This window comes from Eubalaena glacialis, chromosome 5 (genome assembly GCF_028564815.1).
Source record: "Eubalaena glacialis isolate mEubGla1 chromosome 5, mEubGla1.1.hap2.+ XY, whole genome shotgun sequence".
NCBI lineage: Eukaryota > Metazoa > Chordata > Mammalia > Artiodactyla > Balaenidae > Eubalaena > Eubalaena glacialis.
The window spans coordinates 105,308,369-105,336,327 of NC_083720.1; the positions used below are offsets into that span (position 1 = coordinate 105,308,369).

Consider the following 27,959-nt stretch of genomic DNA (forward strand, 5'->3'; position numbering starts at 1 on the left):
AATATATTTCTTTCAAAATAAACCAAAAATTAAAAATGTTTTGAAGCCATTTGAAACCATATGATTAGCTGAATTAGTTTCTTAAGACTTGAGGTGAGATAGCACTGAATAGATGCAGTATTTCATTCCAGCATTTTCTTTCACTACTATGTGAATTTGACCTGTAGAAATCAGAAAAAGAAAAGGAAAGAAAGACTAAATCGATGAATGAATTAGGACTTATAAATTCCATCTTTACATTATCTTGTTCCAAGTATCAAAACTTTCATTCCACTGCTACCCTACTGCCAAATTGCTGCATATTTAAAATCTATATCAAATAATGACCCCTGGTTCAGTACAACCTATTTGGAAGAGTCACAATCACTACTTAAGATTCAGGTGAGTCTTCTAGGTTGGAGCCTCATTATGCTTCCTTGCTTGAAAGTTGCATTTATTTTTTCATCCACATTAGTCATTAAGTGCCTACTATGCATCAGACACCATTGCTAGGTGGTTGGGTAAACCAACAGAATGCTCTGTAGATTGCCAGAGCTAACCTCTCTTATCAAATGGCAATGACTCATCAAACATGCTAAGGTAAGAGACTCCTAAAGGCAGAGACCCCAAAACAATTTTTTTTCATTAACTGGATGACTAGACCAGTAAACTGCCACATTCTAAGTAGGGGACTAGGGCTACTCTGGCAAAATTCTGAGCCACATTGGTAACAAAGGGCTTTAAAGAAACATCAATGCTAGGGAAGAGAAAAAACAGCCAATTCTCAGGAGGTAGGGTACAAGGAGGAAAAAGAATAAGAAAACTCACCATCTTGACTCTGCTTGTAAATGAGTAAAGCACATTGAAGAAAGCAATCAGAAGACAAATACTAGGATACTAAAATGGTACTAGGGGCTTCCCTGGTGGCGCAGTGGTTGAGAATCCGCCTGCCCATTCAGGGGACATGGGTTCGATCCCTGGTCTGGGAAGATCCCACATGCCATGGAGCAACTAAGCCTGTGCTCTAGAGCCCGTGAGCCACAACTACGGAGTCCACGTGCTGCAACTACTGAAGCCCGCATGCCTAGATCCCGTGCTCCGCAACAAGAGAAGCCACCGCAATGAGAAGCCCACGCACCACAACGAAGAGTAGCCCCTGCTCGCCGCAACTAGAGAAAAGCCCGCGTGCAGCAGTGAAGACCCAACATGGCCAAAAATAAATAAGTAAAATAAATAAATTTATAAAAAATAATAATAACAAAATAAAATGGTACTAAAATGCAACATGGAATGAGCTAAGATGTTCATGAAGAGGACATCATTTGGTGCTGCATGTGGGCAAAATAAGTAAGAGGGAGACAGACTGTGCCAGTGCCAACCAGTCATACTCATGAAGGCACCATCCTGACCAAACACTTTTGAAGACTTTTTGGGAGATAAGACTTTGTAGACAATAGCCATTTCCAGGTGAAAATAAAACTTGGATAACAAATTCAATGGGATTGGCAGTAAGTGATGGAAAGGCAGGACCGAGTAAGCCTTTGCCCTCTGGCCTGAGAAAAATAGGAAGAACTGAGAGGATTAAAAATGTGACCAGGAGAGCTTAGGGAACTAGGTAAATGAGTAGCTGCCCAACTTTGACCATACTGCCACCAAAAAGTCAGTACTCTTCTTCCTAAACAGGAGCTTTGGGCATTTTGGATGACTGGGTGAATTGTCCACACTTAATTTATAGAGACTAAGATAGCTTTCTACCACTTTGGAGAATGAATTATTATTTCAATATTGTGGAGCTGACAAGAACATACAACTAGATATATTACACAGTCACACTTAGTGTAACATCTCAATGGGTTACTGTTGGCAGCAGTGGACCTGTGATCTAGGCTTAGGGAAATGAATGTTCTGTCGTACACGTATCTCTACTACCTTAAATCATGATGTAGTTAAGAAAGGTATGGATGAGATGTGGTATGTTTATTTGTTACATCACACGGCCACTCCACCTGTGGCAGACATCCTAACAAATCACAGAATTCTTTCCCATCCAATCAGGGTTAGCCCTCTCTATCCAGGCTCTGGGAAGCTGACTCCCAACTGATTGGTGTAGGCTGGCCATTGAAAGTCATTTACCCCCCATTTGGTAAGGGATATCTCATGTATCTGTGAGACAGAGTACCAAAGAAATCAAAGATGTCTTTGAGAATTTGTTTTGATACTCACAAATCAAAGAATTCCCACCAACTTACCAAGCATCTTTTACAAAGCATTCATTGCTTTTCTTTTTTCAATATCTCGCTTGAGTTGACAAAGGGTGCAAAGAGGGAAACATGCCAGCCACAGGAAATCATTACAAATAGACCCCTGTTAAAAAACAAACAAACGGATCAACATGTAGCCTATAAATACAGTCATACAATTCCTTGCATTTGTTTAACTTTTCATACCTCTTTAAAACATACATTTTATGTCACTTGTTTATCATGAGAATTCTGTGACGTTATCCCTATTTTTCTGATGACCAAGTGAAGTTAACTGACTTGCTAAGATCACATAAATTGGTAGCAGTGATTGGTCTTTCTCCTCTCGAGCCAGTGCCCTTTTCATAATAACATACCATTTCAAATGATCTGCAGGTTACAATTATAGCCCCAGTTCTCTATCATCTGTTGTCTCTTTTTTTTTCCTTTTTAAGAAAACTTTGGTTTATTTATTATTTTTATTAACGTGGAATGGTTCCCTTTAAAGCCAGTTGTGTAATGCACCAATTTTTCCAATTGGTTGTGAGTATAGTGCCAGATGAAGCCTCACCTTGTATCCCTCTAGCCATTTCCATTGACATCCCTCATGCTATTCTGCAAGGGAGGAAGTCCATAGTGAGGGAGGGATATATAAATTATGGGGAAAAGAAGAAAGAAGAGAATGAATAGTGTCTGGAAAAGCCACTATTCATTCGTAGAATGGGCTGCTTTGCAAAGTTTTTTTTAAAATAAATTTATTTATTTATTATATTTATTTTTTTGTCTGCGTTGGGTCTTTGTTGCTGTGCGCGGGCTTTCTCTAGATGAGGCGAGCAGGGGCTACTCTCTGTTGTGGTGCACGGGTTTCTCATTGCGGTAGCTTCTCTTGCTGCCTAGCGCGGGCTTCAGTAGTTGTGGCTCGCGGGCTCTAGAGCGCAAGCTCAGTAGTTGTGGCGCACGGGCTCAGTTGCTCCGCAGCATGTGGGATCTTCCCGGACCAGGGCTCAAACCCGTATCCCCTGCATTGGCAGGCGGATTCTTAACCACTGCGCCACCAGGGAAGCCCTTTGCAAAGTTTTGAGGGCCCTCTCCATGGTAGGTCTAGTTGGGTCTTAATGACCCTTGGGTAGAGATGCCCTTGAAGGGACTCCTGCTCTGTGTAGTCGGCACTGAGTGATCTGAGGGTTCTAGTCTGACAACCAGATTCTATGACTGTGTGTCTTGACTGATTGAAATAATTTTGAACTCCATATTTGGAGAGCACTTATTCTTTAAAATGTTGAATTTAATACAACTCCCAATTTACAGTGTGAGCAGAGACAGAGAGAAAGAGAGAGAGAGAGCAGGAAAGAGAGAGAGAGATCTATAGTAGATTTGGTGTATAAGGGTTGGGAGCTCCTAAATGGTGAGATTATAAGTGATTTATTTTTCATAAAATTTTTTTTCTTTGCTACAGTAATTTTGATTTTCATCTAACAGAGAAAGCATGTGGGACAAAGAGTGGACAACTAGATAACAATGTTAGAAATCTTCTAATGTTGCGACCCTCAGCAGATGGAGGAATGGATATTCAGCTTGAAGACAATTCAGTCTCTTGGCCTTCTCTTTCTCCCTGATAAAGCATCCAAATCCTCTAACCCTTCCTCAAAGTACTTGTTTTTTTCATTCTTTAGTTCATTGTTTATTTTTATGCTTTTTATCTTTTAAACCTTCATTAAACCAACACTTACTGAATACATATTATATGCTACAAGGAAGAAAATATTCAACAAGGATGTAACCACTTTTCTGTTCCAGCATGTCTGTGCCTGTCTTTTACCTCAGGAAGTTTTTAGGGGGAAAAAGTCCCACTATTATTTGCTGAGAGACCTAGGGAAACCTTTAGAAAACACACCCTAATTCTAAGTCTGTTTCATAATACAGATACAGAGAATATAGAAAAGAAAAAACATTCCTTTTTCAAACGAGAGGAAATGAACTGCAGGTTTATACCATGCTGAAGTTAATAAGGGACATAAACGCCTTGACCAGAACAGCTTCTTGGGAAATGGGTGCCAGAAGCAAAGATTTTGCATTCATCACTCTGTTTGGGAAAGGGGACTGGTGCTTCACTTTTTTGGAAGCCGTTAAAAAAAGAAGTCTTGTTATGAGCACTATTTACAGAATCGTTGAGCAAATAAACAAATGAATTGTGGTACATGGCTGAATACACTTGGATTTGGGAAGACAAGATGGTCAAGTGGGAAAAACCAGACCTGACTCCAAGTCGGAATAAACTTGAGCCCGAATTTCAGCATTTACATGTTCTGTGACCTTAAGCCTTTCTCAGTCCTGGTTTTCATGTCTATAAAGTGGAGATAACAGTCCCTGCACCATAAAGAGGTTGTAAGTAGTAAATGAGCACATATATGTTAAGGTAGTATCCCAGCACCTAGGCGTTCAATCAGTGGTTGTTTTTTTTCTTTCTCCTCTGCTGCAGAGGTTGTGGCCCTAGCCAAAGGGATGCTGTCTTGACTGTGTCCTGCCTCTGTGTCCAGGTGCAGGTCAGAGAGGCTGTATTGGAGCAGCCCTATAAAAGTTTGCATAGATGCAAAGGGGAAACAAAGCAAAGAACCTGAATTATATAAATCAGTCCTAGTATTTACTAGCCATTTTTGAAGTCTGTTCTAAGGAGGAAGAAGAGAGATACATTGTCTATAAATACACTTATTTAATGTATACCAAGGAAACTTATTATAGCATAGAATCCCAGACCCTAGAAGTGACCTTAGAAATCATCTTGCACAACTTTCTCATCACAGATAAGAAAATTGATGCTGACAAATAACTTCCCAGAGAGTCCAGAAGTTAGCTATTTTCTGAGCTGTTCCCAGAACCTTTATCTCCAGAATCCAGCTAAGCACCCCTTCCTCTATGCCATTATGGTCGGGCCACTTTGAGAGTCTCACCCTCACACCCATGTACACAGCTACATACACCCAACGCTTAGTGTACAGTTTTGGGAAGTTTATGGGACAGTCACAAAGTTAAGAACCCCTGTGTTAAGTTATGCTGGCATAAATGAGTGGCGTAAATGAGAGCTGCAGGGAGTGCTGAGAGACAGGCAGCTGAGCAAGCCCACAGGAGGAATGCAGCCTGCCCGGAGAAGACAGCTGAGCTAAGAACAAAGATAATAACAGTTACCTGCCAGGCCCTGTGCTAAGTCATTTCCATGCATGATCTCATGTGACTCTTACTATGCCACCTTGGGGGAGGTATCATTCTTACCATTTTATCAGTGAGGGAGCCAAAGCTTAGTAAGATGAATAACTTGTTCTCGGTCACAGTGAGCGGGGCAGAGGCTAAGTTTTCAGGAACACAAATCTGTCCTGTCACTTCTTTATTTAAAAGAATTTTAATGGCTTTCCAGCTCACTTAGAATAAAAGCTAAAGTTCTTATAATGGTCTGCAAGGCCCTAGAACGTCTAACTCTTGCTAATGCTCTGATGTCATCTTCTTGTATTATCTCTCCACGCTCCCGTCTCCCTTCCCCCCCCCCCCCAAACTATTTCTGCCTCTCTGGCTGCTTGCTGTGTCTGGAACATTCCAGGTAAGCTCTACTTCAGGACCTTGGCTCTAGCTATTTCCTCTGCCTGGACTTTCCCCAGATGAGTCATCCTCTCATCCTTTTAGGTCTTTACTTTCTTACTGAGGTCTTTCCTGATAACTCTATTCAACATTAGAACCTTTCAACACGCTATTCCTCTTCCTTGCTTTATTTTTCTCTGTTGCACTTATCGCCATCCTATAGATTATACTCTTACTTAGTTATATTGCAGCTATCTTCTTCCATTAGTGTCTGAGCTCTACCATTGATAACCATCATAGTAGTAATTGATGCGGGCAAGAATCTTCGATGGGTGAAGGTTTGATGAGGAACAGGGTATTTACATCTCTCTAAAAAGTCCTTATCCATTATAAAGGGGAAAATAGCAACTTTGTGGTGGAGAATCTTGACAGATGCTATCTTAACCAAGGAATCAAAGTTAACATCACGGATAATGAGACAAATTGATGTCACGTGCTTCCTGATGTGATGCAAAGCAAACATAGCATCGCTTCTGTGGAGTTTCTGCCAAAAGTGTGTAACCTAAGTCTAATCATAAGGAAACATTTGACAAGCCAAACTGAGGGATAGTCTACAAAATAACTGATCTGTATTCATTAAAAAAAAAAAAAAAGACAAAGACTGAGAAACTCTTCCATATTGTAGAAGACTAAAGAGGCATGACAACTGAATACAATGTTTGCTTCTAGATTGATTTTCTTTTCATCTAAAGAAAATTATTGGGATAATTGGTGAAGCTTAAATAATATCCATAGATTACCTAATAGTACTGTATCAATGTTAAATTCCTGGTTTTGATAATTGCACTGTGGTAATGTAAGAGAATGTCCTTGTTTTTCAGAAATACACACTGAAATAGAGATAACAGGGTATCATGTTTAGAACTTGCTCTCAAATGATTCAGAAAAAAATAGAATAGATACATAGATAGATAGAGGAAGGAGAAAAAGTAAAGCAAATGTGGCAAATTTTTAATATTTGGGGAATCTGGGTGAAGCATATTCAGGAAGTCTTTGTACCATTTTTGCAACTTTAAGTCTGAAATTATGTTAAATAAAAATCTCAAAAAAAAAAAAGAATGTAAGCTCCATGAAGACAGCGATTTTGATTTCCTTTATTCACTGATGTGTCTTTAACACCTGTAATAGTACTTTGCATGTTCTATGTACTCAATAAATCCCTGTTGAATGAGTGAACTTCAGCTTACGACCTAACTACGTTCTAGACGCTCAATAATCCCTTTTGAATGAATGAACACTGGTGTATGAGTTACCAGTGAGGTAACTGTCTCACCAATGTGCCAGCTCTGAGGGGAGCTATCACACACCCTTTTTTTACCCAAGGCTTTCTAAGCAACTGTCACCCACCCTGCAGGGTCCTCTGTCTGACTCTGAGTAAAGCCAGGAGAGATTAAGGACTCTGTGCTGACCTCCATCCCTCACCTGCTCACCGCCAGCAATTTTTTCAGAGACATATCTATTGGATCAATAAAAGATTTTATTATGAATATATTCCAAAGGATAGATAGCCACATGGTCTCTGTAAATCACTTAAAAAATTTAGGTTGGTAGTGGAGAAAAGACTAGGGTCAAGTCATGATGGTGAGGAAGGCAATCATGGAGATCCAGTCAGACTGAAGAAAGGCCCTCGGGCTGTCCTGTCTGGGTTACTATTTCACAGTGGATGTGGGTGACTCACCGGGATGCCGTATCGGGTCCGATACATGGTCCTCATGGCGACACTTGCTCCACACAGGCAGCATTCGTTCATGTCAGAGGCAATCTGACATGAAAGGCACAGGGGAAAGAAAGTCCCACAGAGGCCTGAGGGCAGGGTGAAATCACACAGAGGAATCAGTCAGGGTCATCGTGAGTTTGACTTAATCACACCGCTTTCAAAAAGATGCTCACTCAGGAAATGGCCTTAATGGACATTCAGAGAAAACACTGGGGTCCCCTGGCTCTTTATGTCTTGCTTCTGGACCCTACACTCCTGGAGGTGGGGAAAATTGACTTGTCATATGCCAGGTCAGATTTAATTGCAAAATCTCCTGCCTTGCCGATCTGAGCACATCCAAATTATTTCTTCCCTACCCTTGTTTACATTTGGATCATCCTTGAATAGGAAGTTTGTGGTGTCAGGAGGTCTGAGAAACCCTCTGAAAACTGTGGGAGGGTGTTTAGGGTCAGAAAACATTGAGTGAAGAAATAATTGGAAAAATGAGAAAAGCAGTAGGAAACAGATTCTAGATGGTTGTTCTGGCAAAGAATAGAGGCCTATTATTGTTATGAGGATTGAAGCAAGTAAAAGTTAAGGGGTATTGGCATCAAAAGCTTAAAAAGCATACTGAAATTTCACTTTAATGAGTCTGTATAAGACAAAAAAGGGCCTAAGAAAATAGCAACAAACAGGAAACTGTTCGCAAACATGCTGAGTACAAGTCTATTTTGAAAAGTTCTAAGGTAGAGTTTTGATATGGCTGTACCCTACATGAGATAAGAAAGGTCTTGTTTTTTGATTGATGGCGTTAAGCAAAAGGCTATCTCCACTGAACTTGGAACTTCCATCATATACAAAAAAAAGAGGCTGTTTTTCAAGACAGTGGAAAGACCAGCCACACAGAGAATGTCTGCAACTCTTTCGGCAATAGACTCTGAAACAAGGAAATTGTCTTACACAAAAGTGTGTTGGGTAGTGTGAAGGAATTAAACGTCAGGAAAGCTAAAAACCTGAAAGCTTCCTGAAATGGAACAGCCACAAGAGTCACAAGAATACTGAAAACCAGAAACACAGACTCACCACTGTAGGGAAAGGAAGAGGTAGAGAGAAGACTGGAGAAACACATCAAGAACACAGGGATACTAAAGAGGTGAAAAATATAAAAAAAGGTGATTGATCTGGACAAGAATCACAAACTCAAGCCCAGGCAAGTAAAAATGAATGAGTAAAATAGTTGGAAAAAACTCACAAAATAGCCAATAGTGGATGGTGGACATAAATATGGCAAACTGTAGAGTGATGGTCCCTTTGAATCGGTTTAGCTAATACTTGGTAGCAACTGACTTCTGCCAGTTGAGAATGAGGAATCCTCTTTTCAGATTTTCCAAATTTTTAAGAGAAGCTGGAAATCTAGATTGGAAAGTTAGATTTTTATGTGGGTTCTGATTTTTATATGGTTCCTACTATTTTAAAATTAATACAGCAAGAGGGGTCATTATATACAGGGCAAACAAAACACATCCTGTGGCAAAATCTGCCCAGTGGTTCCACCTTGTGACCTCTGAGTTCTAGAATAAAACATGGATCCCTTGAGAGGATAAGCAAACAATTTTTGTTATGTCAGCAACTGCACGACTGTAGCCCAGGAGAAAGCAACAACGATGTACACTTACAAATCCCCATGTCATCACAGAAGTCAAACACGCCGGTTTGCCAGTCACTAACCGTCACACCTCCTGCGCCACGTGTTGGCTGCAAAACAACTGGATTCATTTTTAAGACTAAGTTCAAAAAGGTACTGCCTGTGAAAACAAAACCAAAACAGTATTCAACACCTAACTGTATTGGATATAATGTAGATACCAATTCAGAAGACATTTCATTGCACCCCTCCTGCTTAGGGTCAGTCACATTCAGCTAACTTAGCATGACATTTCCAGACTATTGCCAATATTTGAGAATTAAAAACATAAAGGAAAGAAAAACAACATAAAGGAGAGGGGATGAGGATTCCATTCTCAGGTTGCCTGGTTGTGTGTTTTGTTTTTTTCCTTTTTCTCCTTTCACCTCTCTCTTTTCATCAGCAATTTTCAAGACAACCATCCTGAACAATGTCTATTTTGCATTTGAAGTGTTTCTATTTAATAGTAATTATAATCAATTTTTACAAAGCTATCCCATTAGCTTTGTAACTAAGACATTATCTTAGTTGCTCTGTAAGAGAACTCTGTGAGATAAAGTTCTTTACTTCTGCATAAAATTATTATTAACACAGATGCTTCTAGCTAATGTCAGCATTAACTGCTTAATTATTAGTGGTGTCCTGATAACTAAAGTTTACTTGGAAAAAGATTAATTTCCCTTTGTGAAGGTATCTCTGAAAAAAGAGGCTTCAAGTCCCACAGAAAAACCCAGTGGTTGCAAAACCAGTAGGAAGTAAGTGCCCCTCAAACAAAGTGGTGCCTATACTTCTCATATTTCATCCAGCGATCAAGTTCAGTCTTGTGAGCTGCTACCCCGTCAGAACTCTCAAGAGGGAAAATGTCTTCACTAAAATGATTTCACTAATGACTTCACTAAAATGATTCACTAAAATGATTTCACTAATGACTAATGTTAAAAATTTCTCCTTTCTTATTTTGAATCTAACCATAATGCTGTGCTCCGTAGTCTTGGTCCCTGGTCACTTTCAACACTTCCCTTGACTAGTTACAGGGCATCCCCCCACCCCTATTATCTCTCTGCTTTTGCTCCTTCAATATTCCTCCACTATGTTGTCAGGAAAGGCCCCAGTCAAAGGTTCTACCACAAGGCTTCCCAATCCCTAGTGCTTGGTTAAAAATACAGATACTTGATTCTGATTCAGCAGCCTGGGGTGGACCCTGGGTGTGTACAAATTTTAAGAGGTGATTCTGATACAGCCAGTTCTGGAGACCACTGTGTATATGTCATATCACTCTTCCTCAGTCCTTCCTAATCAGTCTTCTAAGCTCTTCACCTTGCTCTGCATTTCTTCCTGACTCATTTGTCTACTCTGAGATCCCTGACTGTTATCAGTTGATTCCCACCAACAGCCAACTCCCCACGAAGTGGAAGTTCGTGGAATAACAAATGCCAGAGCACTTTGAACTGCCTTAGAAAGGTGCCTCAAATATTTATTATCAAGAACTTGCTTTATGACACAAAGAGAAAACCACCCTGATTGAGAAGGCTATATAATTATGGTCAAATCACACCAAGAATCATGTTTGAAACTGCAAACATTTAATAAATATAAATATTTAACTAGAATTAGAAGGTCTTTCTCCTTTCTGACTAACTGGGAGGGCAATGATGCCTTTGCTGATCATGCAGGAAAATATATTGCTGTGTGGTGGTGCGGACTATTAACTGACAAGCTAAAGTAATAAAGGGCTGACCCGGGAGTCTTACAGCAGTGCCTGGCACACAGCAGATATGCAGCACAATATTGTTGAAAGAATGAATTAGCAGAGAGGTGGTGGTTAGAAGTCATCAGAATGGATAGTACTCCCTTGTCTAATAGGTTGAATGTAGATTTGTGCTGGGGTAAGACACAAACTTTTCAGTTTTTGTATAGACGTGTTTTGTATTTCTCATTATAACGGAGTCTTTATGAATTAAACTATTCTCCATAGCAGTTATTGTCAACTGGTTTGTTTATAGATATTCTGTCTTAGGAAACCACTGTCATAATGTTAGCTAACATTTGTGATATGACTTATTTAAATACAATACAAAACTTGCTTATAACTGACCAATTTTCCTTTTATTGTTTTAAACTTTAGTGTAAGAATCACTTGAGGGGGTTTTTAAGAATGATACATCCCTAGAAATTTGGATTTAATCTAATAGGTCTGGAAAGGGATTGAGGAATCTGTATGTTTAATAAGTACCCAAGTGCTTCTTAAGGGAGAGGGGTTAATAAAAAGTAAGAGTGGTGAAGGGGACCAGCTGTATTATTGCCTAATCTGACTGCTTTAACTCTAAATCATATTTGTTTGACTCCTTTCCCAGACTAATGATTCCTCTGAGAACCAAATCAAAAGGGGACAAGAAGAGAAAAGGATAATTCATTCAAAGTCTTTTTATCCAGCAAGCGTGGCTTCATTTTGGTATTGGGTATAGTTACAAAACCAGAGGCGGGTATCAGAACTTTGAATAAGGAGGAGAAACTAAGAAGAGAACTCATGAGGTGGGAATCTCTAGTAGTGAAATTAAAGACCTAAAACTGCAGAGACACTTGCATAGCACCGGATGGACAAGTATAATTCACAGAGGAAGTGGTGGTATTTAATTTCAATCAAAACAAGTCTGTTCCGTGAATCTCTTTGACCCCGTGGGAGGTGTAAGAGAAGCATCTGACTCAGGGCCCTGAGCTGGAGAAGTCCAAACATGCGATCTGGGAACAAGTTTTGTGTTTTTTGTTTTTTTCCAAAGTAACAGAAGTAGAATTATCATTCGTTTTGGTGAAGTTGGAGAAGGCTGATTGGAGGGCATGGGATTCTTGTCTAGGCATAGATAGTAGACATTCTAGGCAGGGGAAATAATGTGAGGAAATGCACAGGGGAAAGAAAGAGGGTGGAATGCATGAAGAACAGTAAAGACATTAGCTTTTGGGAGCAGGAAGCAGGGTCGGAGTGTAGGGATAGAAATGCACGGCTGTACCTCAAGGTCTCCTTCCCACATCTGCAGCAGACATTTTCCACCCTCTGTGTGTCCTTGGACAAATAAACTAACTTCTCTGAGCCTCAGTTTTAACATCTTTAAAACGAGTATAATGTGACTTTCTTCTTTGAGTTGTCGTATTAATGTGATCAGACTATGTCTATGAAACACCGTGTTTCCTGTGTGTCAATGACCTGACATATGCACCACTGTGTCTGTTTTAAACTAAATGTTGCCAAGTAGCAGGGTCTATTCCTGATTTAATGGTACGGAAAAGCGCCTGGGAGCCCAGCACCCCGAGGCTAACGACACTGTGATGATAGGAAGATCAATGCCTTAGGAATCAGAAGGCTTGAATTGTAGTCACTGCTAGTATTGGGAGGCTCAAATAAGATCACATACGTGAAGACATTTTGAAATCTGCAAATCGCCGTATACATGGGAGACAGGTGCCAGTGAAAGTTGATGGAAAAAATCTGCACGTGATATGTTGCCAATATCACAATGGCTTACACGCGTATAGAGTGCTGTGCTTTTCATGTTTGATCTCTACTTAACATTGGTCTCTATTTAATATTCACAGCAGGCCAGAGCACTCAGGGAATTAAGGATGATAAGACCCTTTTTAATGCAGACAAGAAAACTGAGGGAAAGTGGTCAAGTGCCAAGGCCAAGGAAAGATCATGATCGCCAGGGCCAACCTCTTTGTAGAAGAGAAAATGAGGCTTGTCTCAAAGACTTAGTGTTGGTCCCACATCCTCTTCTTAGTCTCTCCAGGGAAAAGATATGGCGAGCACCTCGCAGGAAATGTTACAGGAACCGAAAGATGAGAAAGTGGAGAGCACGATCGAGTGGTTAGGTCATGGACTCTGGCCCTAGGCTCCAGCTCTCCCAGTGACTAGCTACATGGCCTTGGGCGAGTTACTTCACCTCTCTGTGCCTCAGTTTCCTCATCTGTGAAATGGGATATTAACAGTATCCAACTTACAAAGTTGTCACAAGGATTAAATGAGTTAAAATTTGAAAAGTCCTTCGAGTGATTCTTGGCAGAGGGTAAGTACTTCATGAATGTTAGTTAATGAAAGAGAGTAGTACTTGGCTCTGGAGGGAAACACAATACTCCTCCCACCCCATACATCCTTTACACCCCTAGGAATTGTAAGATGTGGGTAGTTCTCCCACAAGGCTACAGAAGAAAGGGAAAGAAACAGAAAATAGCCACATGTTCAGAGTGACAAAGTGGCAGGGCTGGGATGTGAATTCAGTTCTACAGAGCTCCAAAGCCTTTATTCTTCTTTCCATTGAACTCTGCCAATCAGGGACTATAAATCTTGGCCAGCAGAAATGAGCAAGCCTTGTTCAGGAATAAAAGGTAAGCCTTCTCCTAGAATGTCTCTTCTCATGCAAATTTTTGGGACTACCGGAAGCTAGAGAGCTTGTGACTAACTGCTTTCTTTTTATGTCTGTCCGTACGTATGTATGTGTGTATGTATTTTTAATATCTTGAAACCAGTCAATAAAAGCTTGCCCAAGGGTTCACAATACATGTGTAGAGAACTGGTTCTCAACCAGAGATTACTTCAACTCCCAGGGGACATTTGGCAATGTCTGGAGACATTTTGGGTTGTTACAACTGGGGATGAGGACTACCTAGTGGGTAGAGGCCAAGGATATTTCTAAACATCCTGAAAAGCACAGGGTTTTTTTTTTTTTTTAGAAAAGAATTTTCCATCACCAAATGTGAACTGGGCTGAGGAGAGAAACTGTGATTTAGAGAACATTTCCAACATCATGAAACAGGGGCATCGGGAGGGATTCTGAAGTCTGTCTAGTGTAGTGTCCTAGCAGATACAGATGTCGTGTCTGCAGTAGGCCCGATGAACTGTCCTGGTGAGGAATGAAACCTTACACAATGCTTTTGAGTTCAAAAAATGTTCAAAGTGCAAGTGCTGGAACTCAGGGATCAGGACAGGAACCCCGTGCCCCCAAAGATTTGTTCACTTCCTGTCTGAAATGCCTCTTCTGTGTGGCAAGTCCTGCCGGGTACCCCACTGCCCCCAAACTTGCCTCTTCTCTCTTCCTTCTACTTATTGTTCCTATGTTGACAGTTTAATCTCCCCAGTTCTATTTTTCTTTTCTTCTTTAAATAAACTTTTAATTGAAATGCACTATATATACAGTATAGAAATTGTAAACATGATTGATGAATTTTCACCAAGTGAACAATTCTTGTAACCACAACCTGATTCAAGAACTAGAAACTTACAGAACCCCAGAAGCCCTCCTTACTCTCAAAGGGCGTCTAACCCTCCACCCAGAGGCAGCCTCTACCCTGTCTTCTAACACCAGAGGATCATTTTGCCTGTGTTTGAGACATATTTATTGAATTATATACGTTATTTATTCTTCTATTCCTGGCGTCTTTTGCTCAAAATTATGATTGTGAGATTCAACCATGTTGTGTGCCGCAAGAATGAATGTGTTCATTCATTCTCGTTGTTGTATAATATTCCATTGTATAGATATACCACAATTTATTTATCTGTGCTACCATTGTATTATTTCCAGTCTGGACTATTATCAATAGTACAGTACATACATTATGTACTTTCTTGTACATAACTTCAGGTGAACTATGTATGTTTCTCTGTTGTGTCTATATCTAGGAGTGGAATTGCTGGGTCCTAGGGTTCATAGATAGTGCCAAACAGTATTCCAGAGTGGTGGTACCAATTTACACTCCCATCAGTAATGTATGAGAGTTCCAGTTGCTCCACATCCTAGCCAATACCTGCTAATGCCACTATCTTTTTTACTCATAGATTGCTAAAGAATCTGGGCAGCAGGCACCTAGGTTTAAAATTGAGAAAAACAGAAATTATGGTTAAATGATTAAATAGAGTTGCTGCATTTAGGGAAAAAACACAGGATATTCAGTTAAATTTGAATAATTATGTCCCAAGCATTATTTGAGATATACTAAAAAATTATTCGTTCTTTATTTGAAATTCAAATTTAACTGGGCATCCTGTATTTTATCTGGAGCGTTGGGGGAATGATTTTGGTATGAGGTAATACAGATGTGGGGCAGTTACTGCTCCCTGCGTTTCCAGGAATGGGAAGAGGGGGAGGAGGTGAAAACAGCGGGCTTTCCAAGGTTGCCCTTCTCTCCACCCCCTCCCCCATGGGGGTCCCAAAGCACACTAATGGCGGCAGTGATTTATTTGATTTCTATCTAAATTGTTTTAAGAGCATTTCCTTTGGGAAAACACAATTGTTTATTCATGGATAGAGGAAGGAAAACTGAAATTTCTTGAGCAGTTGCTATTGCCAGTTTCCATGTTTGGCAATCTTAAGGCTGTTGGATTCTAGCCTTATAACAATCTTGCCTTCTATTTTGAAATCTGATACCAGGAGAAGTTAAGCAACTCAGGCTGGTTCAAAGCCAGACGAGCTAAAGCCAAAGTCAGAGCTCTTCCATTCTACCAAGCCTTCTGGCTTGTGGAAGGAGTTTCATTGACTAGCCCGGGTCCTGCATGGGCCCTATTTCTCTCAGCCAGTCTGAGCTATCCTGCTGGCATCGGGCGAGACCACTGCCTATCACTCAACTTGGGCTTCCCAGGGCTCTTCATTCCCTCGATTTCCATCCCCTCCTTTCTCCTCTGTCCACCTCCTTCTGGCTTTCAGCTTCCTACCAGATAATTCCATGGGTTATATGCAACCCACTTCTGGAACAAGAAAGTAAAATAAAGTCAACTGAGAAAGGCCTGCTTTTGATCATTTTGAGCTTCTGCAGCATCTACATGCCACAGCAGGCCTGTCTTCTAGTCCCAGGTCTGAGTGTGCATCTGGAGCAGGGAATGACCCACTCCATTCCTCCAGCTCCTGTGTGTCTCAAGCAGAATTCTGCAGCCTCTGCGTCACACTAGACCAGTTATGTTGTAAACCAGAAAATGCCATCCGCAAATATGCCTCATTAGGATAACGGTTATTTTGAGCAGATTATTTTAAGAAACAGCAGACACAGGAGAAGACTGGAAAACAGAGTAGAAGTCACCCTTTAAGGTGACTAATTTATACTTATAAAGGAAACGTCCATTTGTAAGCGTGTCTCCCTCTCCTACCAAGAAAAGAAGGATGACTCTAAATCACAAGAAACCCTTCAGTGGAGTTATTTTCTGCATAACAAACCTTACCCTTGTTTACCCAGCCACCTCCCCATAAATGGCTTATCCCCACCTTCTCTCTTTTGCCTTTAGCTGAAGATGGTATTTAAGCCTGAATTCTTATTTATTTATTTATTTGTTTTGGCTGCACCTGGTCTTAGTTGCGACATATGGGATCTAGTTCCCCAGCCAGGGATCTAACCTGGGCCCCCTGCATTGGGAGCTTGGAGTCCTACCCACTGGACCACCAGGGAAGTACCTAAGCCTGAATTCTAAGACACCTCTGAGAGTTAACAGTTTTCCCTGGATATCTCCCATGTATATGAGATACACGTGTTAATAAACTTCTGCTTTTCTCTTCTTTATCTTTTGTTACAGGGGCCGAGGACATAGAAGGGTAGAGGGAAAATTATTTTTCTTCCCCTACAATGTCATTTCTGAACTTTTAGCCAAAACAATACAAACTTTCAGTTATCAGGAAATTAAAAGATGATTTTGTAGAGTTGAAGGTATGGCATTTCCTAATTTAAACTAAATCATTTCTATAAACAAAAAGCCTCTGGTCACCCACTGGGGGGTGGGAGGAGGGCTTCCTGCCCAACCTAGGATAGCCCCCATGTAGCCCACAGCTGAGGAAATGGTCCCTTCTTTTTTATAGACTGGGAGTAAAGAAAGAAGATTAGTCACTCATCTGTATCTGGCTTCCATCCCCCTGCAGCCTTGTCCCCCAGAAACATTCAGATCCTGCACCTATCAAGGAATCTCCTTTCTTGATCTTCTCCAGCACCCAGACACTCCACAGCAGGCCTGCCTTTTAGTCCCTGGGTCTGAGTCTGCACCTGGAGCCAATTATCTGGATCTCATACAGAATTCGGTATTGTCTGTATGCCAATAGGATTCTGCCTAATGTACCACCGATTATGTCATTTCTGAAATTTTCATCAAAACAATGAAAACTATCAGTTATAAGGAAATTTTAAAAGATTATGCATAATTGAAGGTATGGCATTTTCTAATGGAAACTAAATTCCTTTTATTTTAAAAAATGCCACTCAAAACCATTTTCCCTCGTAGTTAAAATGGTGCTCATGCCTGATAATGCTTAAATGAGGAGCCCTCTTGTATTTTTGACAGTGCAAGACTGGGAACTTTTCGGACACCAGGAGAGTCCAGTCACCTTCCTTTCATCAAGAAAGTGAAGGGGACTTGGCTCACCAAAGTGTGCAATTTGGGGAGAGGGTAGGGGATAAGGAGCACATGACAGACGTGCTCCCACTGTCATTCTACCATCACTAATCTCTCTGGGGACCTAATTCATTCAGCTTCTTCTCTACTTTGATCTTATAATTTGTTAAGGGGTGTCGGGCACACACGGTTCTAGGGAAAGACTGCCTTTGCACACCCGAACCCTGTAAGCCTGCCCTCAGAAGCTCTTCACAACTTGACTGACCCTGTTTTCCCAGTCCTTCCCTGACCATGTCCTTCCCATATCCAGTCAGATTCCTCACTGCTCTTAAACTTTCCATCTGGGCTGTTCCTGCTGTGAATTCTTGCCTCCACTTTCCCCATCGACCTGTCAACATCTCATCTCAAATGCCACCTCCTCCATGAAGCCATTCCAAATCCTCCAAGTTGGCTTTGCCTCTCTCCCTCCTTTGAACTTGCTTAACCCTTTGGTGGTGTGGTGAAGAGCCCACTGGACTTGGGTCAGGATACTGGGCTCTAACCATAGCATCAATGCTTGGCTATCTCCGTGCCTTTTCTGTAAATGACAATGATAGTATCTTCATTTCCTCCTTCCCACAGTCATTAAGAAAGCTACAGGAAGTTATAGTAACTTCTCTTCACTTCCTCCTTTCCACAGTCATTAAGAAAGCTACAGGGAGTTATAGTAACTTCGGATATGAGATATCTGCAATTATGTGCATTCTGAGAACTTAAGTTTTCTTTCCCTTTTTTTTTTGGCTTTTCTGAGGGTGGTCACTGGGCTTCAATGATCTTGGTTTTTCCCAAAGACAGTGGCCTCCACATAGCCTAGAAACTACTAAGTGCTTGATGGGGTTCAGGACCAGCTACCCTAAAATGTGGCATCTTGGCATATTGAATATCTTAAGCTGAAGGAGTTTGAGAAAATGGCAAAAGCAGGAAGGTCTCTCCCTTCACCTGTCTTCCCTGAAAGCAGGAGATAAGTCTCTCATGTGAAAGGTACCCTCCCTGTACCAGAAGGAAGGCAGACACCTTATCACCGGAGATGGAATTTAGGGTCAAGAATAAACAAACCTTGGGACTTCCCTGGTGGTCCAGTGGTAAAGAATCTGCCTTACAATGCAGGGGACGTGGGTTCCATCCCTGGTTAGGGAACTAGGATCCCACATGCCGTGGGGCAACTAAGCCTGCGCGCCACAACTACGGAGCCCACACGCCCTGGAACCTGCACGCCACAACTAGAAAGAAGCCCACATACCACAACGAAAGATCCCGCGTGCCTCAATGAAGTTCCCGCTTGCCGAAACTAAGACCCGACGCAGCCAAAGACAAATAAATAAATGATAAATAAATCTTAAAAAAAAAAAAAGAGTAAACAAACCTTGTTACTTTTTCACCATTTAGTACCCCTAGAGCAAACCCCCTTGTCTTGTCAATTCTTCACAAGTTTACTGTTTCTTTGTCTAAAAGTATGAAAGTTTCCCCTCTGGTCACTTCTTTGGGTCTTTAATTCTCTTACGAAAGTCCCCATGTACATATGTAAAAATTTAATAAAATTTGTATGCATTTCTCCTGTCAAACTGTCTTAGTTTAATTTTCAGACCCAGCCAGGGATCCTAAGAGGGTCGAGGAAAACTTTTCCTCCCCTACATGTTCAATATCAGATTATTTATTCATTTAAACCAGTGAGTTTCAATCAGGGGTGATTTTGCCCACAGGGGACATTTGGTAATGCCTGGTGACATTTTGGTTGTCACGACTCGGGGTGGGGGGACAACTGCTATTGGCACGTAGTAGGTAGAGGCCAAGGATGCCTCCCCTCCCTCCTCCTCCCCCCTGCCCCCCCATTCCCACCAACAAGGAACTATTTGGCCCAATAGTGTCAAGGCTGAGAAATTCTGATTCATACTCTTGTCCTGTTTTTTTAAAAGATTTGAGCAGTTTACAAGCTTATATACATAACAAGATACAAAAATGAAGAAATCAGGGAAACTAAAACCTGGAGTAAATTTGGTGCTTGCTCTAAGGTTCCTGTACAGTGTTCAACGTGGGCTGCAAATTAGACTCTGAGATTCCTACTGAGGTAGGAGATAGATGGGCCCCTGGGCTGGACAGCTGCTGTCTGTCACGTGGAGTAAAATTGAAGCTTTGTTCTCCCCCAGACCCTCTAAGGACAAAGCTAGTGGCAGAAGCTGAGCTCTGCTGAAGCAAAGAGATAAGACGACCACTCCTGAGGTCAGGAACACTTCCCTTTCTGCACATGCGCAGGAAGGCTCCTTGGGGGTCAAAAAGGGAGGGGGCGCCACCCGATAAAAAGTGTGGACATGCATCCACAGGCCTCTGCAGTGGGATCCATCTTAACAAAAATTTGCACACGCATGTTGGGGAGCATCCTAGGACCAGTCAGGTGTGAACAAAGAAGCAAGATAATTGGCCAAATGTAAACAAAGACCGGGAAGGACTGTCCTATAGAAGGAAGTTAAATCACCTCTTCACTACGCTCCTCGTTCAGGACGCCTGCACTGCTCTCTGGGTGTGTATTTCTGTAGCTTCTGACTTACTGCGCTCCTCCTCGTTAGAGAGGATACGCATACCCTTTCTCTCTGGGTGTGTATTTCTGCCTTGCTTCTGACTTAAATAAGTAAACTGTTTCTCTGTGTGCTCTGCCACATGTTACACTGTGTCTCTAATAATAAACTTTGTACCTGTTTTTTACAGTTTTTGCCTCCTTGAAACGTTCTTGCTTTCAAACAGGGGAAACAGCTAGGGCCACCTTGCTTCTAGCCTCTAGCCCCTGGTGGTCTAGCAGTTAGGATTCCTGGTTTCCGTCCAGGCTACCCAGGTTCAGTTCCTCGCAGGGGACTAAGATCTCTCTTCCGGAGGGAGCGCTGACTGCTGTCCCTCTGAGATCACTACCAGGCAAAGCAAAGAGGGAACATAAACATTTAGGAGATTGATCATGTCCATAAAATGAAAACAGATTGAGACCTAGAGAAATTTCTCATCAAGCTCCTCAAAAAGGAGATTATTTGTGACATGCAGTGGCTAAAGCCTTTATCAGTATCTCTAAAATAAACAGAACAATGACTTTCCCAAACCTATACCCTAATATAGGGTTACAGCACAATGCTAGTGTAGAATCACTGAAAGCAATCACCGAGAAGCTAAAATGATCCCATCTAAGTATTTACCCCTCTGATAATCTGGGATGATTCAAGATTAAAAATCAGATTTTTTAGATTGTTCAGTGAAACACACGGATGCATATTCTTTTATAAACTTCCGTGAATAGTATTTTCACCAGCTGGGTCTTGATAAGATTTGGGCAGAAGTGAGGCTTAATTAGAAGCCTCTGGCAAGAACCTGAGTTCAGATTCCCAACTAGGGTTGCTTATTATACATAGCAACAGGTACACAGAAGGAAAGGTGTATAAGGCAAATGCATTGTTATAAAAATTAAAAGATGCAACAGGACATGTACCTGAATAAAAGGCCATCCTAGTGTAGCATGGAGGTGAGCTAATGGCCATCCTAATTCAACACGGAGATAAGCCAAAGGCATGGCTGCAGAAAAGTCTGTGTTTTTCTCAGAAACCCATTCTAAAACTGCTTTAGCAAGTGACCAGTGGGGATGCTTAGAAAGGAGACTTGGCTGACGCAGGCTAACCCTGGTATTTAAATACCCATTTAAAACAAGCTGATGGTGTTCTGTTAAGCAGTACATCTTGTGCACGCACCAGTGAATCATATCTGACTGTATGACTGATCAAAGTCCCAAGTTCTACACCCTAGAGCTGGAAAACTTTTATATCAGATGTTACCAAAACCCACCCATTCTGACAATAGAAGAAAGCAGTAAAATGCCCGTGGAGTCTAATTCTAAGTAATGTAACTTCCTGGTCAATGCTATGAAGACAGAAAAATTACAATATAGAACATTAGATTATGTAATGAGTTGACCTGTTAAAAATACCAACCACTTGGCTCCATCCTGATTCTGGCCCATTGGTCTGGCCTTGGAACTGATATTTTTAATGCTTCCCAGGTGATTCCAAGGTGCAGGGAGGGTTGAGAATTAAATTATTATAATTATTAAAGGAAGTCTATCCAAAATGATGATTTGAGTATTGAAGTAGTGGAGCTTAAGCCTTTTTTCTTCTTTTTAATAAATTTATTTATTTATTTATTATTTATTTTTGCCTGCTTTGGGTCTTTGTTGCTGCACGCGGGCTTTCTCTAGTTGTGGCAAGTGGGGGCTACTCTTTGTTGCGGTGCGCGGGCTTCTCATTGCAGTGGCTTCTCATGTTGCGGAGCTCGGGCTCTAGGCGCGCGGGCTTCAGGAGATGTGAAGCACGGGCTCAGCCACTCCGCGGCATGTGGGATCTTCCCAGACCAGGGCTCGAACCCGAGTCCCCTACATTGGCAGGGGGACTCCTAACCACTGTGTCACCAGGGAAGCCCGTGGAGCTTAAGTCTTTTACACAAAAATAAAACACACGTTTCCCCTCTAATTTCAAATTTCCCCTCCCACTTAATTTTCACCCCAAACGTGTATAATTTTAAAAACTTAGCTCAACTAATATGATCAATGAAGACATGTCTAAAAATCACAAAAGTGTCAAAAGAAAAAAATTTCCATTAAATCCAGCATACAAAGTTAACCACTATTGACATCTGTGATTATATCCTTCCATTTAATCTAACAAAAAATTTTTTGTGTGCAGGAACACATTTTAATGAACATACCAAATGTGGCAATAAAACCATTTATCCTACAGTGAAGAGAAGGCTGCTTCCCTTTCTGTTATAACTGGGGAGCAAGCATTTATCTCTTTTAGAAGTGGGATCCAATCATTGTGCTCTAGCTCAGAATTATTATCTAATTAGTTAAGACCTCTGCCATGACTCTTGAGTTGGTGTAAAGGAGCAGAAAGAGACTTTCCAAGAAAGAGTTTAATTTGAGTTCTTCCAGCTCATCCCACAGTTTATTTCTGTTTGCAGAATTAAAGGTTGAAATATTATTGGTTGAGTGAATGAATCTTGGAGTTACCTTTGAAGTCTCAATTCATATGCAGCTATGAAAACTCTCAACTAAAATCATGTTCCTCACTTAGGCAATTATTTATCTCCCCAGACTCATATCTTGCCTTTATTCTGTTTCTCTCTTCACATCTTTCTTAGAACCCTTTGTCTCCAATAGGAGCTCAGCAGGGGGGAATCCCAAAAAGAGAAGAGGGCATCACCAGCTCCTGGACTTGCAGAGGGCTTGGCTCTACCCATGCCTGGCATATCTAGTATCTGGTCATAGCAGTATAGCAATCCTGCGACTGTCTCAGATTTAATATCTTGGCTAAAAGAACTAGAAGACCTATGATGTACAGGACTGTATTTTAAATCTTGCTGCAACTCAGTTTTGAATTGGAATCATCTGTCCTTTGAACCATGGGGTTGAAGATCACTTACCTGGTAAAAGACAGCTGATAGCTGCATCCACTTCAGCACAAACATCTTGAAGGGACTTAGTTGATTTTTTTAGAAAACTTTTTTGGTAAACAGTGAACTTTGTTAAATAATTTTAGATTTTGTACTATTTGCGAGGGATGGGGTGGAAGAGCCCCCCATCCCACCCAATGCCAACAACTTGTACTGGTGATGGAAGTAAAGAGGGTTAAGATAGTGCTGGTCCTTAGCCATAAAATCAAAGGTCAGAAGTTACAGAATGGTGAATTTGGGTGGTGTCTGTAATCCGTAACTTGAGCCAGTCCCATCCAATACTTTCTAAGAAGATAACAAAACCATTTGTGAGTGCTCTAGTCAGTATAAACGGATCTCAAAACTTCAGTGAAAATACAATTACCTGGTGGCCATGAAACGCTTAAATGCTGACAAATTTAACTCAGGAAAAAAGCAGCAGCCTATACAAACACTTAATTATAAAATATTTTTTTCTCCCCAAAGCCTCCAGATGTATTTTTCCAGAGCATGATCTATGCGCTAAGAGGGGCAGCCATTAAAAGCACATACATTTATCTCCGTTTTCATCCCCCCTCTCCCCCGCTCATCCCCATAACACCCAAATGAGTTTGAAAGTAGTGTTAAGTGCTAATTTCTCAATAAAACTGATGGCTAACCAATGGTGCTTGCTCAGTCCTCCTGGATTCCTCTGCATTTTGCTAATGCATTCAAGTGCATTGGGGTTGTTCTTAGGGTTGATTGCTTTGCAAGAGGTAAACTAAGCACATCCTTAAGGCACCACTAAAGTTGGGGCAATAAAATGAAATAAAATAGTGAAAACTTTGAGGGAAATAATCACAATTACATCAGACTTCTTTACATATGGAGGGGTGTGGATGGGTAGCACACCACACATTTTCAGTGTGTTTAAGGCCTCTCAAGATGCCTGTCTGGTCCTGGTTATATTTTAAGGTCAGTTGTTTTCAGGTCCCTCACCTCTGCGGGAGTCTGAGCACAATGGGTCCTAGCCACTCATCTTTTTATCCTAACACAGTGCCTGGAGCAGAGTAAAGGTTCAATAATGAGTGTTTAAAAAAAATAAATGAATGAACAAATGTATGAATACAGAAACTGTTATGTCCCATACACACAATTTCAAAATCTCTAGACTATACATCTATCTAGATGTCAGAAATACCACCTCCCAAACTGCACATGCCTTTTATCCACCATCGTTAAGAAATGTGTTTGCCTTAGGGACCTGGAAGTAAGAGGGAGAAAAAAACCTTCTTTTTTCTCCTTTCTTTAAATCATACAAGTGAGAAAAGCTAATCATTCCCTCAACAGTGAAAATACTGAGATCTGCCTTGGTAATACTGCCCATAATAACAACGATACAAATCAGGACAGGCGACAAGTGGCCAGATTGTGATGCTCTCAAAAAATTGTTTTTGTTATATAAAAACAGAGACATTTAGAATTAACTTCGGACAATAAAATAATAATAAACCTCAAAATGACTGAAGCAGACGTCGTGTCCCCCTGCCCCACACTAGCAAAAGTAATTCCAACAGCAAATCTTGAAACCAGCTACAAACTAAACAAGTTTCTAGAAGGAATTTTAGAATATTCTGCTTAAACACACCAGTCTTAACGATGATACGATAATTTCTTCTTTCATGTCTAAGAACATTTTTTTCTCTTAAAAAATGTACCTTCATTTTTAAGAAACTGTCATGATATACACAGGCTCTTATGAATCATCACTGTCAAATTTAATTTAAAAGACAATTACATGTTACAGACATGTGGGTTTTAACAAAAATTCACCGAAGCAAATGATTAAAACCTATTATTCAGTTCTGCCTTGTGTTAGTTATGCGTGGTAGGATTTTACTGGCTCCAGAACTTGTTACTTTTAGAATAATTTTTTTTTCTTTTGAAAGAGGATGAAAGAGAAAAGAGGTTTGCAGCACTGAAATTATTGCAAAAATACTTACCACACGCAAGTTAACTTGAGAGGACTGCAGCTCAGACCAGCCAGGAGAAGCCTCTGGGAACATCGTTTTGTTGCTGCAGCTAGGGCTGTAATCAGCAAGGGTGGGGTTCGGGTGTGGAAAGTTAGGAGGTGGGATTGGAGGAAAGAAACCATGACCTGCCTGTCTTTACTGACTGTTTCTGTGTTTCAGAAAGCGGACACTCCATTTTTACCTTTTTCTGTTTATTTTATGTGACATTTGCCTGACAACACTGCCCCCTTAGAGGGCAAGATTTATTTATGATTGGGCAACAACACATTTTATGAGGGGCCAAGGCTTGTTTATTTACTTAGGATTTCTATAATTCATCTACTTCCTAAGGCACTTAAGGGTCTTGAAACACGTTTAAAAGTAAGCATTGGGCAGCTGGTCTTAAGACTCAAAAAATGCCAAAGACATAATTGACCTTCCTTTTTTTTTTTTTTTTAAAGCATTTCTTAATTAAAAAAAAAAATTATTTATTTTTGGCTGCACTGGGTCTTCGTTGCTGTGCACGGGTTTTCTCTAGTTGCGGCGAGCGGTGTGCGGGCTTCCCATTGTGGTGGCTTCTCTTGTTGCGGAGCACGGGCTCTAGGCACGTGGGCTTCAGTAGTTACGGCTCGCGGGCTCTAGAGCACAGGCTCAGTAGTTGTGGCGCACGGACTTAGTTGCTCCGCGGCATCTTCCCGGACCAGGGCTCGAACCCGTGTCCCCTGCATTGGCAGGTGGATTCTTAACCACTGCGCCACCAGGGAAACCCCTTGACGTTTCTTCTTGTCAGGTTGTTGAGACTTGTGTTCTAAGCTAAAGCGCTGTATGGCAGGGGGGAGACAAGGGAAGATATTAAAGGTTAGGGGGGCAGAGTGGGACATGGTCAGTGGCATTTTGGAGCCGCCTATCTGGTGCCAGTGTGGAGCCTGGATTCTAGAAGGTAAGACTGTCAGTGGTCAGGGAGACCACTGCAGGGACAATTTCGTAGAGAGGGAAGGATGCAGAGGGCCTGAGCAGGGATGGAAAGCAAAAGCATGGCTTTAACAGAAAATCATAACAGGAATGGGCAGTTCTTAGGGATTGGGCATAGGGATGGGAGGGGGAATGAATCACTTCATGAATCAGAAGATAGGTACATAAATACACAATACTGTATATAAAAACCTCAATTGTTTCCAGGTTGCTGACTAAAAATTTGTTAGTTTAGCAGAGGTTAACATGTCCTTCATCCTTCTTGGTGTGACTCTGAAAAGTTTTATTTTCTTTCACGATGTTTGTGCATAAAACATGAATGAGTCACATCACTGAAACTGTTTTATGCTCTCCTTGGTTAGATGTGTGTACGGAGGGAGTTGTTCTTCGAGGTGGAGGATAAGGGGGACAGGGATACCTGGGTGCTCACTTACGTCAGAGGACCATTTGCCTAGTCTATCAATATTCACACAAACCACTGAGTAGAAAACCCAATTATCAGCATAATCCATGCTATCTTATTGCAGGAGACTGGAGTGTGAGCTATAACCACTGCATATATAGGCCACTAAACCAAAAAAGAGGTGATACCATCCCTGTCCTGGAAGAGCTCCTGACCTGGGAAATGAGACAAACCATATGGCCTGTAGAGGAAATATCCTTAGGATCTTACAAAGCAAGAGGTCATCAAGTTCCAGGCCACTTATTGTGTGACTCTTGGGCAAATCTCTTAATAAAAAAGGTTGTGATATATTGAGTCTCTAGTATGTGCTGAGCACAAAATCACTTCAACGAATGTGTCATCTATCTTCATCATTAGATAATCATAGCACCTGTAGTTGTTACTAGCCTCATAATAAAAATAAGGAAACTGAGCCCAGAGAAGTTAAGTAGCTTGCCCCAGGGCCCTACAGCAGCTAATTTGGGAATGGGGGAAATGTGAACCCAGGCTAATCTGACATAAAAGCCCATATTTTCCCACTACAACTCTCAACTATAAAATGGTGGTGAAAACATCCATATCACAGGACCATGGTGAGGATTAAACGAGATAATACGGGAGAACCCAGATACACGGAGGATACGCGGTAGAGTCGTGTGTCCCCTCCCCTGTCACCCCTGCTCTTCCTCAGGACGAGGCTCTGATTTTTAGGTTCTTCCAGAGCCTGCTGGGTACCCCTCTCCTCCACAGCAGGGTATCTCACCTGCCTCATTCCCCAGCTGGACGCTGTGAGCCCTTTGAAGGACAGGTGGTGGCCTCTGTCATTAACATGACTTTAAAGCTGAGGCCAAGCCAGACACAGGCATGAGAGAAAGTCAGGGACCGGTGGTATCACATTAAAATGTCTTTGTAGAGTTATGGTCTAAGCCAGCTACATAAGAATAGGAAAAGAATCATTCGGGGATCAGTGGAATTCTATCAAAAGGAGAAGGATCCAGGGTTTGGGGACTTTACCCATTCTGCCCATTTATACCAATCAAGTGTTTTAAAAGGGGCCCACCAGGTGATCTGTGATTGGAGTGAAATCAGACCCCCCAGGTCCTATGTTCTAGTCTCTGGTTCTTTTATTCATTCACTCAACAAACATATATATATATATATATAGAGAGAGAGAGAGAGACAGAGTACTTGCTATACATCAGGCCTATGTGAGATACTAGGGATACAACGGCAACAAACAGGTTTCCTGCTCTCAAGATGCCTGTTCGGTTTCATTCTAATAAAGGAGAAAGATGAGGAAAACACATGCAAACACAAACAAACCCCACGTCAACATACAAGTGAATAAAATAGTTGCATGCTGTTCTAAGGGTTGGGAAGAGAGTCGTCAAGGGGCTGAGGTTCTGAATAAGGCGGTGGTGGGAACGCAGGACCTACCTTAGGCAGGGTGGGCAGGAGAGGCCTCCCTGAAGCAGACAT

At 41.4% G+C, this 27,959-nt stretch overlaps 1 protein-coding gene across 1 annotated transcript; it reads right to left on the minus strand.

Moving 5' to 3' along the window:
• Positions 1-27,948, minus strand: LOC133092728 (placenta-specific gene 8 protein-like). Its single transcript, XM_061192451.1, has 6 exons — positions 27,918-27,948; positions 25,058-25,142; positions 9,219-9,347; positions 7,525-7,649; positions 2,229-2,343; positions 1-161 (listed from the first exon to the last, which is right to left on the minus strand). The coding sequence occupies exons 3-5, from the start codon at positions 9,316-9,318 to the stop codon at positions 2,239-2,241; spliced, it is 330 nt and encodes a 109-aa protein (XP_061048434.1). The 5' UTR covers positions 9,319-9,347; positions 25,058-25,142; positions 27,918-27,948; the 3' UTR covers positions 1-161; positions 2,229-2,238.
• Positions 27,949-27,959: the final 11 nt, after the last annotated feature.

Bases quoted from the DNA above. Each gene is read 5' to 3' on its own strand.
- LOC133092728 (XM_061192451.1), bottom strand. From the start codon at position 9,318: ATGAATCCAGTTGTTTTGCAGCCAACACGTGGCGCAGGAGGTGTGACG. The intron at 7,650-9,218 runs GTAAGTGTACAT...CCCTGCCCTCAG, and splicing joins CTGTGATGACATGGGGATTT to GCCTCTGTGGGACTTTCTTT. The intron at 2,344-7,524 runs GTGAGTCACCCA...GTTTTTTAACAG, and splicing joins GGACCCGATACGGCATCCCG to GGGTCTATTTGTAATGATTT.